This window comes from Embiotoca jacksoni, unplaced genomic scaffold (genome assembly GCF_022577435.1).
Source record: "Embiotoca jacksoni isolate LCO1_2020_lvr unplaced genomic scaffold, fEmbJac1.0.p SCAF_3, whole genome shotgun sequence".
Taxonomy (NCBI): Eukaryota; Metazoa; Chordata; class Actinopteri; family Embiotocidae; genus Embiotoca; species Embiotoca jacksoni.
In genome coordinates, this window is record NW_027185381.1 from 3,379,465 (window position 1) to 3,393,455 (window position 13,991).

Below are 13,991 nucleotides of genomic sequence, written 5' to 3' on the forward strand. Positions count from 1 at the left end.
GTTAGGGCCTGCTGGTTTTTCTCTCAGTTGGTCTCCGCTCATATCATCACACCCTTCAGTGAAGTGCCAGTTCCACCGCTCTGTACCGGTCTGTTCCTGTTGCTATGCAGTGATTTGGTTACTTTTACTGTGGAATCGAGGGCTCATCCTGCAGAAATGAGCAGAGGCTGCTTCAGCACTGGACAGCTCCCCCGGCTACGTCTCTGCTGCTGAATACAAAGTAACTGTGGAGAACAGCTCAGGAGATGTTTACGTGGGTGCGTAATGGTTGCCATGGATACCCCAGCTTCAGCCCATGCATTTGTTCGACTCTACTTTACACCGAATCCCGGTTGTTATCCTGTTGTTTCTTCTGATAGGCTGTTTATTGAGCCCTCATTCATGCATGATGCATCTGACCTGTTGGGTTGTTGTCGTCTCTCTGTGAGCAGACTCCACTGTCAGTTCGGTTTGAGAATGAGGAGTGAATATAAATCACAACACCTTTTCAGGCATGAACATTTGTTTGTAACCAGCTGTAAACTAGGGATGGGACTTCATTTTAAAATAGTCTTTATAATATAAAAAAATCACTTGGTATGACCGACTATCGCTCTTCCTTATTTCCCCTGTTTTTACCGTCGCCTTGTTGTAATGCGTTATTCCCGTCAGAAGGTGGCGGTAATATGCCTAAAAGCTGTCTGCCATTAAACAACACAAGAAGAAGAGCACGTTGCTGCCAGTCTCCAGAGCTTTGCAGGTAAAACTGTTTCACGGTGCGAACAGGAGGAACACACAAAGACGACAGCAGCTGTCAGAAAGTTCTCAGGAGCTCCTTCAAAGAAATAAACAAAGACAAGGGGCAGAGTATCTCATGGCGTCCAGTCTAATCTATTAAAACAAATGTTTAGAAGAAAATAAATCCTGTTGTCTATGGATGTCCAGTCTACAACGAGTGGGGGAAACCTCATACTCTTAAGCACTGAAAGTAGAGATGTAAACATCCCGACTGTAAACGTCACCCTTCACTCATCAGCTTTCTGAGCGAGGCATCGACACGTTCAGACATTTCCCTGCGTTTGGTGTCGTCCACGTTTAAACAGGAGTCATTTATTCTTTCTTTTCTCTTTGAAATAAGTTGGACTCGTCTGGAATGTTTGTGTTCAGCAGTGTGACTGCTTGTCCTCTCGACTCGACAGACTCATTTCTAGTGGTGTCACTGTGCTCCCAAGATCTCAGCTGCTAACGAGGTCAGTCCAATGTTAGAACAGCTGATACAACAAACTCTGAATTCAAACTTGTCTGCAGAGTTCACAGACGTGCTGCCCCCCGCTGTGAACTCCAGCTTCAGAGATCTCACAGGAGGATGTGAGCCTCCTGATAACTGCTGAGTGTCTCTGGTGTTATTCAGCGCCCTCATGTGAACAGGAACTGGTTTACCCCCGTTTAGAGAAGCAGACAGCGAGCGCCAGTGTGGTTCCAGGAAGAGATGGAATCACACAGCTGCACTGCAGAGATGCTGCTGGCCTCATTCTCTCGGCCGCTCTCCCTCACACACACTTCCCCAACATCTCACCTCCGTGTGCTTACACTCTGCAGAAGGAACACATCCTGCCTGTGTGTGTGTGTGTGTGTGTGTGTGTGTGTGTGTGTGTGTGTGTTGCCTCCAGCCCTCTGTCTTCCTCCCACTTCACCTATTTCTTCTAAATTAAAGCTTTTCATTATTAATTGAGACAATTGCTGGAAGCATCAACCTCCTGTTCTTTTACATATATCTTTTTCTTTTATTTTTACATATTTTCAGTTTTTTTCTCAACATTTTGAATAATTAATAGTTTCAGTCACCAAGGGGACCTAAGTGCAGCCCAGTGTAGTGAGGTGGCTGTGTGTGTGTGTGTGTGTGTGTGTATGTTTCTTGTCATGGTATTTAAGCCTCTCCACCCTGGATGTCCCTGGACCAGGCATGTGGCAACCAACAGTGACGTCATCGGTTGGTTTGTGAACGGTTGTTCCAGTTCAGATCCTGTCCGTCACCATCTTGCTAGTTCTGATCGATTTGGAGCAGGAAGTGACCATATTTGGACGAGCTGGGAGAGAAGCGAGAAGATTTGACACCTTTGATTGACAGGCCTGTCAATCAAACAGACATGCCCCCAAAAACACAGCTTTTTGAGGCTTATTTTATAATTAATGAGGGATTCTTTTCAGATGGACCTCCAGAAAATGAATAAGAAGGAGTAAATTTAGCTAACAACAACGAGATAACTCGTGGAGAAAATGTATTGACTGAGAATTTTATGAAACAAGTGGAATGGGAGTCTACGGAGACAGAGGCTTTTTGGAGCCGACCTCTGGTGGCACTTCTGCATCGGCCTCATTTTTCATCCACTTTTATATACAGTCTGTGGGACCAGGACAAAACCTGCTGCCATGTTGAGAAGGTTACAGATGTGAGCACATTCAGTGCAGAGGACTTATTTTCTGTGGCATTTCTGTTGCAGGTTCAACAAAATCAGAGTCACTGACTCATTGTCAGGAGGATATGATTCACCCCCTCAGTTTTTCAGATGTCGCCCTGACCTGCTGATGAGGACGAGGAGACTTTATGTGTTTAAAAATTCTCCCAAGTCCATTGGCTTTTGAGCAATTACTGAATGTAGGTGTTTTTTTTTCTGGTGTAAATTGAACAAGAAAATAGCCTCAGGCTTAAAGGGTTAATGTATAAACTGTGTAATGTGGAGCGGTGAAGAGAGGAAACACACAGATGGGATTTGGAATGTAAAAATGTTATACTTATAATCTGCAATATAACATCAACAGGTAAAGTGTCATTTCTGATACATTTTCATCCTCTGTTTGAGTTGAGGGAGGATCATGAATGAATGCTCTGCCAGTGCAGCTCATCGTCACAGCTCTTCAGACACCTGACCCTTCATCATTAGTACCTCTAACCTCACCAAACTCAGTCTATTTAAATGAAGAAAAAAAAGATCAGTCACATGAATAGCGTGCATTCATTACACCTTTAAATCCATCAGATCAGAATCAGGGTTCAAGATCAGGTTCCAGTGATCAGAACCTCCTTATTGATTGACAGGTGGAAAGTATCTGATTCTAACCTCTGACATCGAGGCTCTGCTGTTCTCTGTGCTGTTGAAGTGTGCGATGTCATCATGCTGAGATCTAAAGAGCTCTGAGGCCTTCAGAGAAAAAGTCGTGGATGTCTGCGAGTCTGTTGGAGATTTAAAAAGATCTCCAGGTGATTAGAAATAAATCGTTCCACTGTGAGCAGCATCATCTACAGCCGTGTAGGTTTCAGTAGACTGACTGCTGCAGCAGATTCAGACCAGAGCAGATGCTTCGACTCACAAAGACGCTCCAAGAAGACAAAACGTTATCCAGGATCTGCAGGGAACTCTGCAGCCGTTGGTGTTAGTGTCTCTAATCAGAGAGAGATCGTACTGATCTGACCTGCAGGGATGCGGGACAGGAAACAGACTTTCAGAGTAAAACTACAGTCTGTCAGGGAACATCCAGACAAAGAGCCTTTAGAAATATTGTCTTCTGACGGATGGATGAAGGATTGAGGCGTTTGTCCACAGCAACAGGAGACAAGTTGTTGGTGTTTCCAGGGGAAGAAACTCAGACCAGCTGTGAAGCACGGTGGTAGTAGTATTATGGTCTGTTGTTGCTTTGCTTTGAAAAGCCCACAGATCTGTCTTAGAGCTCTGCGGTAATAACGGGCTCTTCTGAGGGCTCCATCTGTTCTGATGGGAAATCACGTTCCCCTCGATTCTTCACTCTCGTGTCACGCAAACCCATCAAAGACAAATTAATAGTCAAACACTCTGTCTGTTTTCCACACACACAAACACACACACACTGATTTGTTGGTCTCTTTAGCGAGTGGAGTGTCATGAATGTTTAATGTGCTTGAAACTAAACACGGCGATCAATTGAAGCCATCACACCTCAGACACACAGAACAGCAGAAAACACACGGACAATCACGACTTCTATCTCTGCCAATTTTTTTTTCTTCTTCCACATTTCTGTCGATCCTTTCTTTCTCTTTTCTATCTCTCTGCGAGCACCTCTGTCTGTTTGAATGTAAATAGCATGTGATGGCTGAAGATGGTGGAAGCAGCTCGTTGGCCCCAGGAGGCCCTTCTTCCTCTTAATGACAGGTTGGTTTTCAGAAAGCATGAATACATTAGTGGAGAGTGGTGTGTATGTGTGTATATATATATATATATATATATGTGTGTGTGTGTGTGTGTGTGTGTGTGTGTGTGTGTGTGTGTGTGTGTGTGTTTGCAGACATACAGAGAGAAACAGGATGAGACCAAATCTGAAAAGGGTTTCTGAAGGACACATACAGAACATATGGATGTAAAGAGCAGCGGCTGCAGTGGATACCGACTCAGATCCGACAAATTCACCCTGACTTCTAAAGACCAAGGATGAACGTAGCAGAGCAGGAAGTCACAGCTTTTGTAATTGTACATAAAATGTAAAAGAAAAATGTACAAGTAATTCAATTTAAGAAATAAGCTTCCTGCCACTCTGAACACAGAGTTCACAATGAGCTGACGCATTGCTGCTTCAGAAACAATTTAGTCTGTCCTCTGACTTTTGTTCTGTGTCCCAGATGACATACTTCCCGAACAAGTAGTGCTCTTACATGTCAGGACTCTTACTTGTGTGGAGCAGGAGTTTTGATAGAGTATTGTTGTTTCAAATCGCACACTGTTGTTCTGCACTGACCGGAAATAACCCCAACATGTGAACACATCACCCTCCAAAATATCTGCAGCTTTAATTATTTTACCCAGAAATCAACGTGTTTTTGTGTTCTCTGTTTAACACTCAATAAATGCACTGACTCTTCTGTCCAGCAGCAGCAGTGAAAAAGAAACACTTTTGTGTTGAGGAACAGCTGCAGCTTTCTCAGATACTTTTAATTTGAAAATTATTTACATCAGTGGCCCCGCCCCCTTCCTCTACAGAGCCAAGATGGCGACTGTTTATGGTGGAAAGTGTCCAATGTTTCACACTTCTTTGTTTTTTGACTGTTTTGAGTGCATCATCCTGGTACTTGTAGTGCACTGCATACCCACCAGAGGTCCCCAGTGTGTCTCTGTTCATCCAGCCTGCCCCGCCCACCTCACCTGCAGCCACTCTGCAATCAGCTGCCTCAGGTGTTCCTAGTTCCTCATTTAACTTCCTGTCTCTGGTTGTCTTGTCTACTGACAGACATACATGTTGTGTAGCTCTCATGCTGTTGTTTTGCTTTGACATACAGAGTGTGGGGGAGGAAAAACTTTGGCTTTTATTTTTTTGTGGACGTTATGAAAAGGGTAGCTGTGAGGTTTGCTTTACATTTACAGGCCATGAATGTGTGTTATAGCTGTCAGACCGGCCTCAAACCCACCGTGGATTCAGATGTTGTGCAGTTAGACAGGTCTTCTTGTTGTGTGTCTGCTACAAGCGGCAACCAACAGTGACGTCACCCGTTGGTTATGAAACCTCGAGTTCGGATTTTGGCCGACACCATCTTGGTAGTTCGGAACGGTTTGGAGCAGGAAGTGACCATATTTGGGAGAGCTGGGCGGGAGCGAGCGGTCGATCTAACTGATCTGATTGCAAACCCGGCGATACTACGTCCTGCCCACCGATAGCTGTAACCTGACTTGTCAAAGGTCTGTCAATCAAACAGACACGCCCCCAAAAACACTGATCTTCAAGGCTTATTTTCAAATTAATGAGGGATTATTTTCAGATGGACCTTTCGAAAACTAATAAGAAGGAGTGACTTTAGATAATAACAGAGACAACTGGTGGAGACATTTTATTGACTGAGAATTTTATGAGAAGTTGAATGGGAGTCTATGGAGCCGGAGTCTTTTTGGAGCTTACCTCTAGTGGCACTCGGTGGTATTGCAGCTGAAGGGACTTCTGCATCGGTCTAATTTTTCAGTCTGTGGTCTGGAATGGTAGTTGATTTGTTGAATGTGTAGATGCAGTCGTTAAACACTTTGCAAACTTTTGCGTTGCTACAATACATTTAAAAATAGTTAATTATTAGATGGTTGTTTGTCCAGTAATGTTTACAGTGACCAGGTGATAAAATCTTTTTCCAGTCTGATAATAGCAATGAGATCACAGCAGCGCTACAGGAACTGATCGCTTTTCCTTCTCTGTGAGGTTGTGCAGTTAAAAACCACCTGCGAGCATCTCCCTCGGTCCTCAGTTCTATTTTTTCTCTGTCAGCATCGCCGCTTCCCTCACTTCACCTCCGTCTCTCCGGCTCTTCACACTTTGGAGGCAGAGTGCGTAGGAGGCTGCTGTAATGTTGCCGTTCCCTCTCTGTCCTGGCAGGCAAACATTGATGGTTTGTGTGGGTTAGAGGTCTGAGTCTTCACACTCTGCCAAGACGAGGAAATAAAGAGAAGAGAGGCAGTGGGAGGGAGGGAGGGAGGGAGGTGAGGACAAAGGCGGTGCTGGCCATTAAAACACGTCTCCACGTAACGGCTGGGATTTCATTGAGGAACAACCTTGTTGGGTGTTGTGGTACCGATCGTGTCTGTTGTTGGTCTCCACTAACTTCTTGGAAGAAAAAAATCTCTTCAGATGATAAACCTGCACGTTCACCAGCTCCCGTCGGACTGTGGACTCCAGCTGTTTCACCACAAACGGCTGGAAACAGAGAACCGTGGTACTGAACGCAAACACAAGCCATGTGTCAAAAACGAGAAATTCTTCATAGATCAATCCACGTAGCTTAATCACTACGAGAACATCACACTTAACGTTAATTGATCCATAATTTATTTGGAAAACATGAAGTTGAGCTCTGAGTGATGATCGACTCCTCTCGTAGGACTACATGGAAATACTCGGTGGTCCGACTAGCTGTTGCTTTTGAACTTCATTTTCTTGGTAATAGCAAAATAACAACACCCTTTTGGATGATTAGTCGTTTTATTTTCACAATTTTCCCACGAAGTCACAATGTTCAGGAATCTGTGAGATTAGAGGGCTGCAGGCCGTCCTCTGCTCGCTGCTGCTCTCCTTCTCTGCAGAATCACAGAGGCTAGATGCACAATTTAGATGCTCAGACTGCCTGTTAGGACAGGCGAGATGCTTCCGAACAGGAGCAGCTTTATTGGAGTTTTATTCAATGGAAGGAAGTTTTAATATTTTTCCGCTCTGGGACACTTCCAGACAGAATATTTTACAGTTTAAAGGGTCTGTTTTTTTCTTGGGTATTTTCATGGGTTCATTTGAAAGACGAGGTTTATACTGACAGATTTTATTGAACTCAACATCAAGAAGAGTTTTAATGTTTATGTCCCTTGTACTGTCAAGGACAAGTGATTGAGTTTATTTTTTACAAATGCTGGCTGGGACAGATGATCAATGATGATCAGTGTTTCGGGCTGTTTGTGATCGGGGCTTTCAATGCTCTTTGTTTTTAACGACCCAGCGGCAGATTACAAAGACTTAAAGCACTATTCAGTTGTTTGTCAGCTGATTGATGTCGTTCACACTGACAAATATGGACTTATGACAATAGTTGATGTACTATGATTGAGAAAATTCTGAATAACTACATAAATAGGAAGTGATCTTGTCGATTCTTCATTGTAAAGGGTCAGTTCAAACATTTTGTCACCTAAAAGAAGTGGTACAGTCTTACCAGCGTTCTCTGATGTGAACAAATCTCAGATGGATCAGGTTTCATCTGGAGTACTTGTTAAAGTACTGATTGTAGAGATCTTCTGCGTGTCGGGTTAAACATGTGTGAAGCATCGTTTGCTGTCATGGCAACATTTGTGTTCTATCAGTCAGCTTCATTGGAGTCATATATTTTATGAGTCTGACAGACATGGATGGAGACTGACAGCTGACTAGTTGGAGGTGACATGAACCCATGACCAGGTGATTCCAAACAAAATCTCTAGTTGGGTTTTAAAACATGAAAAGGATGTTTTGTTTTTCTTTATTAGAAAAAAATCTCTTTCTCAGCATGAATTTGATTGGCTGCAGTCAAAGCTGCCTTTTAGTGCGAGCTGTATACCAGAAGGCTGCAGTGTGTTCGTTCCAGCCTGTAATCTGTGCTAAAAAGGCAACTTTGTAGCTTCAAGCAAGAAGGATTTAATTTATTACCAAGCAAAGCTCCTTTTTTTGACACTGGCCGTTCTATAAGTGAGTGATTTCATATTCAGAGATGAAAAGCTGCTTCACAGAGCACAGAGCTACGCAGGGAGAAGTCATGGAGGACCTGTTGAATTTTAAATGTTTGTGTCTACGGATGGGGTGTGTGTCTCTGTGTGTGTCCGGGGACCACTAACTAGTTAGTTACTGCCTGTTTAGACTTTGAATTGGAGATTTGATGGTTCGTTTTTTGAGTAGATCGGCAGACTTCAGACGGTCTCCCAGGTAAAAATGAGCTCAGCCAATAGATGTGCAGCTCTGACTGCGTCTGACAGTCGTCATCCTCCATCACAGGCTGCTGTTGTCCACATCTGGATGTCACTGTGTGCTGAGAGCATAAAGTGATCGTATGAACGCCAAACAGTGAGACACTGATGAAAAGAGTTATTGAGCAACGACTGGCAAAATGTCTCAAACAAATTTCACAATTCAGATGTCCTCTGAAAAGTTGGGCTGAACTTCTCTTCCTGTGTGCTCCAAATATCTTTCTCGTGATTTAGTGCAGCAGGGAGCAGCGGTGCCCTCAACGCCACCGCTGTACAACATGGTGGCCTAAAAAAACACAATGCAGCAGGGCTCAGTCAGAAACAACAGGTGGACTGATGGGAGAAAATCATTAAAGAGGTTTCTGATATTTTTAGGGTCATAGTCCTTTAAATGTGGCTCCTGCACTGGGACACAGCTTGTGGATGTGTGTGTGTGTGTGTGTGCGTGCGCATGTGCATGTGGTCTTATACTGAATGATTAATACTGCGGTGGTGTTCTGGATGTTTGGAGATTGTTGCTGCTATGTGGTGTGCAGGTCTGTTTTTGTGCTGATGTGTTGAATGATGAACAAAAGCAAGCAAACATGCAAAGGTATTCTGGCGATGGAAAAAAAAAACATCACATCTCCCTGATCTTACCATGCATGCCTTTGTCATCACACACACACACACACACACACACACACACACACACACACACACACACACACACACACAGTGGGAGGGGGTCTCAGGGGTAAACAGATGTTCAGTGCAATGTGATTTGCGCGTTTTGATTCGCTGCCATCCGCTGCTGGATCCAAAATGGGCCACTGTGCTGTTTGTGCTGCGGGGCTCCCACAAGGCCGTGCTGCAAACTTTCACGGCCAACAAGCCTCAGCGGCCGGTGAATTCAGAGCAGGTCTGCAGGAGCCGAGAGCTGTGAGGGGCCACAGTGAGGTGTGATGAAGCACTGTTTGCAGTGTTTACTGTCAATGAAGAAGTGTTTCTGAAGAATAAACATGAACTTGTTTCAAAAGAAAAGTTAGTCTCTGGTTTGATTCTAATAACTGGAGTAATGAATGCTGTATTTGGTAGGTAGGTCGGTAGGTATATACTTTATTAATCCCCGAGGGGAAATTTTTTAGTATTAGTATTAAATGTCAGTGACACTGAACAGGGTTGAAATTTTCTTTCTTTACATCATGTTACATGAAATGTTTTAGGGTTTGGACAATCAATCAGATAAAACATTTGATGACATCACTGAGATGGACATTTTCTGTCATTTTAAACATCTTATCGATAATTAAAAAAAAAAAAAATCGTAAGTTACTGTTGTACTAACGTGTGTGTCTTTCTTTCCAGACACATTGAGAACTGGACCGGCCTGCAGACGTTGAGGGATGTCGACATGGAGCTCTTCACCGGCTTACAGAGGCTGTAAGTAGAAAGGAAGTCCGTCGTGTGTCTGTTTGTTCGTGTATCATCATTAAAATGTCTCGCTGACAAGAATATTTTCCTCCATTCCCGCAGATCAGACTAATGCCCGGAACACATTTCTGTCACAGCAGTATAAACATAAAGAAAGAAACAACCTTCATCACAAAAACAGAGTAAAACTTATGAGCATTCACCAAATAATGGTAATAAAGGTGCTACAGTGTGTGAGTTCATATGTGCAAAACTAAGTTCAAGTTTTTAACCCCTTTTTTTGGTTCAGTGATAAACAGTGATGTCCCCCCCCCCTCAACACTGCACTGTTGAGGGGGGGCATTAGTGCACATGGCATGGTTAGCTTATTCCAGCAAATCAATGTTAAACCACAATCTGCACGTATTCCAACAGCATGGCTCCGTAGTAGAAGAGTCTGGGTGCTAAACTCCTCTTTAAACTCCTCCTGCAGTCCCGACCTGTCACCCATTTAAATCATTTGGAGCACGATGAAACAAAAAATATGAAAAAGGAGACCCTGAACTGTTGAGCAGCTGAACTCCTATATCAGGCAAGAATGGGATAACATTTCACTTTCAAAACTCCAGAAACTGGTCTCCTCAGTTCCCAAACGTTTACAGAGTGTTGTTAAAAGAAGTGATGCAACACAGTGGTAAACTTGCCCCTGTCCCAACTGTTTTCAGATGTTTTGCTGGCATCAAATTCAAAATGAGCATGTATTTTTCGCAAAACAATAAAATATCTGTTTCAACATTTAACTTGTCTTTGGTCTAATTTTTTTTTTATTAAACATGGGTTTTTACATGAATTCCAAATCATTAACTTCTGTTTTTGTTTACATTTACACAGTATCCCAACTTTTTGGGAAATGTGGCTGTACAACCAGAGGACTGAAACGGAGCTGCAGCTTATTTTTCTGAATGTATTTAAATTTGATGCCAGTGGTTTGATTTTGGTTTTCCAGCTAACAAATAAAGCAAAGATCCCATAAATTAAGAACAGAACAAATTTACAACACTTGTAGGATCCAAAAATCCAATCTGGTGAATAGGGAGTAAGAAACTCTAGAAAACTGCTGGTGAGTGGACTGTCAAAGTGATCTACTTCCTCTCCTACCTCCCATTTTCTCTTTTTGTCCTCTGCAGCTGATTTCTTTTCAGTACATTGTGCATGTGTCCTTCAGCTCCATCCAGCTGTAATGACATTCAGGAGGAGGGTGGGGTGGGGTGTAGATTTTAATTGAATTTGATTTGATAGGGTTAACATTCAAACTGCAGAGTTGGCTGCAAGGAATGAAATCCATTCTATCCTGCAGTGAGTTTCAGCCAAGCAGCAACCCTGACCGAAGTGCCTCTATTATGCACTTCCTCTAACAGCCACTAGATGGTGTCTCCAAAAAAAAACCTTTTCATATGCAAAGAATTGTTTTTCCAATAGAAGTTAGTGGTTGAAATACCAAGTCCTCAAAGTGTGAGTGAGTGGTGGATTGTAAAGATTCCCCCTGCAATGTAGTTTTAAACATCCTTCACAGGTTAAACAAAAGGAACAGATAGAAGTGAAGCAACTGATTTGGGAGTATTCAGACTTTTAGCCCCCAATACAGCCAACTTGAAACCACTGACATTTCCCAACATTTTTACCTCTCCCTGTCTACTAAACCAGGAGGGGCGTGTCTGTGTTGATTGACAAGGAATCTCTGTATTTATTTATGTATAAATGTGTGTTTGTCCCTCGCATATCTCAACAACCATTTGTCAAATCTGCTTCAAACTTGGTGGGTGTGCTGCTGGGGACACAGGGAGGTGGGTTGTCAGATTTAGTGCGTTTTGGTCACGTAGCAGATTTAAATTAATAACCATATATTAATACATTTTCAGAAAAAGGCACTCTAAGCCGCATCGGTGGTTTTCTCCTGTGAGGAAAAAGTGTTGTGAAAAATGAGGAGGACATTTTTGTAATTTTTTTTAATAACAACAAATTCTGCTTTGTAGTTCAGACTTCTGCTCTTAAATTCTAGATAATGGATTAAAGGATAAAACAAAGCACCGCCTACTGATTAATACATTCCCTTTATGTCTCCATGTTTGTGATTGGTCAGATACTGTGAACCCCGCCCCTTTTATGTTAGCGCGCTCATCGCTGAATTGGGAAACCCTTTAGGTTTAGTTTAACCAGATAACATATAATTGTCTCAGTCTATTGCAATGCTGCAATCCATAATTTTAGTCACCCATAATTTTAGCTGAAATATTCTCTTCAGTAGTCAAGTATCTAAGGCATTTTTCCTGATACAGCAGAAAAATAATTAGTTATTTCTGTACTTCTGAAAAAAAGTGTTGTGTAAACGGTAACCAATGCTTCAGCTTAAAGGTCTGTACGCTGATTACGTTTCTTAGGTTTCTGAACCCTAGAAAAGGTTCATGTCAGCAGGTTGTATGTTGCCAAAACACTTGCTTGTACTGTTAGCGACAGACAGGAGTGAGTTTTGATGTTCATTTGTAATATTTCTCCAGAATTTATCAACATTTTTGTGTACGTAGTTTTAAAAATAAATGCGGTTTCTCTCCTCATCCCTGTCGTGCAGTTTTATCTCATATTTCTGGGTTCATTTCCTATCTCATGTCGCTTTATCTATTTCCAATCTTCCTCTCTTTGTGACTTTCACTCCTTTTTACACATTAAATTGTCTTCTTTGATAATTGTTCCAATCTTCTCCCCTGAACTGACTGTAATTCAGAGCGGTGAAGCTGAAAGGTATTTAATGTTCTTTTTGTCTTTGTGTGTGTTATAGAACCATCACACGGAGCAACTTGTACTCCATCCAGACTCGCGTTTTCTCCAAGAACCCCCACCTGCGCTACATGTGAGTACCGATCCGAAAGCGGTTTCGCTTCCCGAGATGATATTTCTTCATAATCCTATGATATAAAGAGATGAGTGACTGTAGGTGGAGGATGTGGCGGTAGAGTCGCTGATGAACTGAACTGCTGGGATGCAGCGTGATTGGATGTTTGTGACCAATTTTCTCAGTGAGAGGGAGATGGGTTCAGCTGTGTTGTGTGTAATAGAGAAGCATCGCTGTGAGGAAAAATCTGTCTTCACGAGTTCCACTTATTTAACGTAACATCTCATCAGCTATTTTTTTTTGCTTTTGACAACCTGGTGATCATGTTTAGTTTATGTGAAGCCGACTCTGAAGAGGAAGGTTGAAGGTTTAAAACTGTGGTATTTATTGTTGTATTACATAGCACAGGTGTTAAAAACATTATTTTGAGTTGGCAATAATATATTCAGTGCTTTTAATGTAACATATATTATAATAGTGCCGGATGATTGGTTGATTGAAATATCTTTTAGACATAATTTAAAGCCACAGCAATAAAAACAAAAATCATCATATTCTATGTAGTGAAAGCTGACGTTGGTCAGAGGTCGTAGATGTTCTCGTGGATCTACTTGACTTGTGTGTTTCCTGTCTGTCTTCTGTGTAACATGAATCCAATATGGCTGCCAGCCTGTATCCGTCATTTTGAAACTTTAGTAAGCATACTGTTTCGGTGAAGTCTGCTGCTCAGTGAAAGTCTTTTACTCGGAGAAGCAATATGTCAGTAAGGCTCGACATGTAAGGACACTGTTTTAAGCAGGTTTGTTTAAATCAGCATTAAATGAATGTGCTCCAGGATCTCTGGTAAACATCTGTAACGGGATTCTGTCAGTATCGATTGTCCTCAGCTGCTTTGTTCTGTATGAGAGCTTCGGTTTATGAAACCGCTAGAGTCTGAAGGCAGCAGGACACACGCTGGTAATCCTGCAGCATCACACATGACTGTCCAGTGTTTGCCTTCATAAATCACGCACACACTCACATAGCTCCAACCGCATCAGACGAGTTGTTCTCTGATCTGTCAGCATGTCATTGGTTTGGTTGCAGTTCTGTTTTCTGCTGCACACGCTTCACAGTGCCGTGACTGTGCTGAATATCCAGTCTCGTGTGCAGTGTGGGACCTGGGAAGGTCAGAGGTCAAGTTCATCTGCAGTACAAACGTGCAGTGAGAGAGCTGATAAAGTATCTTGCTCAAGGACACTTCAGCA

General features: G+C 42.6%; 1 protein-coding gene across 1 annotated transcript in view; it reads left to right on the plus strand.

Moving 5' to 3' along the window:
* LOC138205768 (NT-3 growth factor receptor-like) overlaps positions 1–13,991 on the plus strand; it is a 158,471-nt gene that overhangs the window by 23,783 nt on the left and 120,697 nt on the right. Inside the window, exons 2-3 of the mRNA XM_069161988.1 lie at positions 9,813–9,887; positions 12,691–12,762. Coding sequence (XP_069018089.1) covers positions 9,813–9,887; positions 12,691–12,762 — 147 coding nt within the window. The remainder of the gene's footprint in view (positions 1–9,812; positions 9,888–12,690; positions 12,763–13,991) is intronic.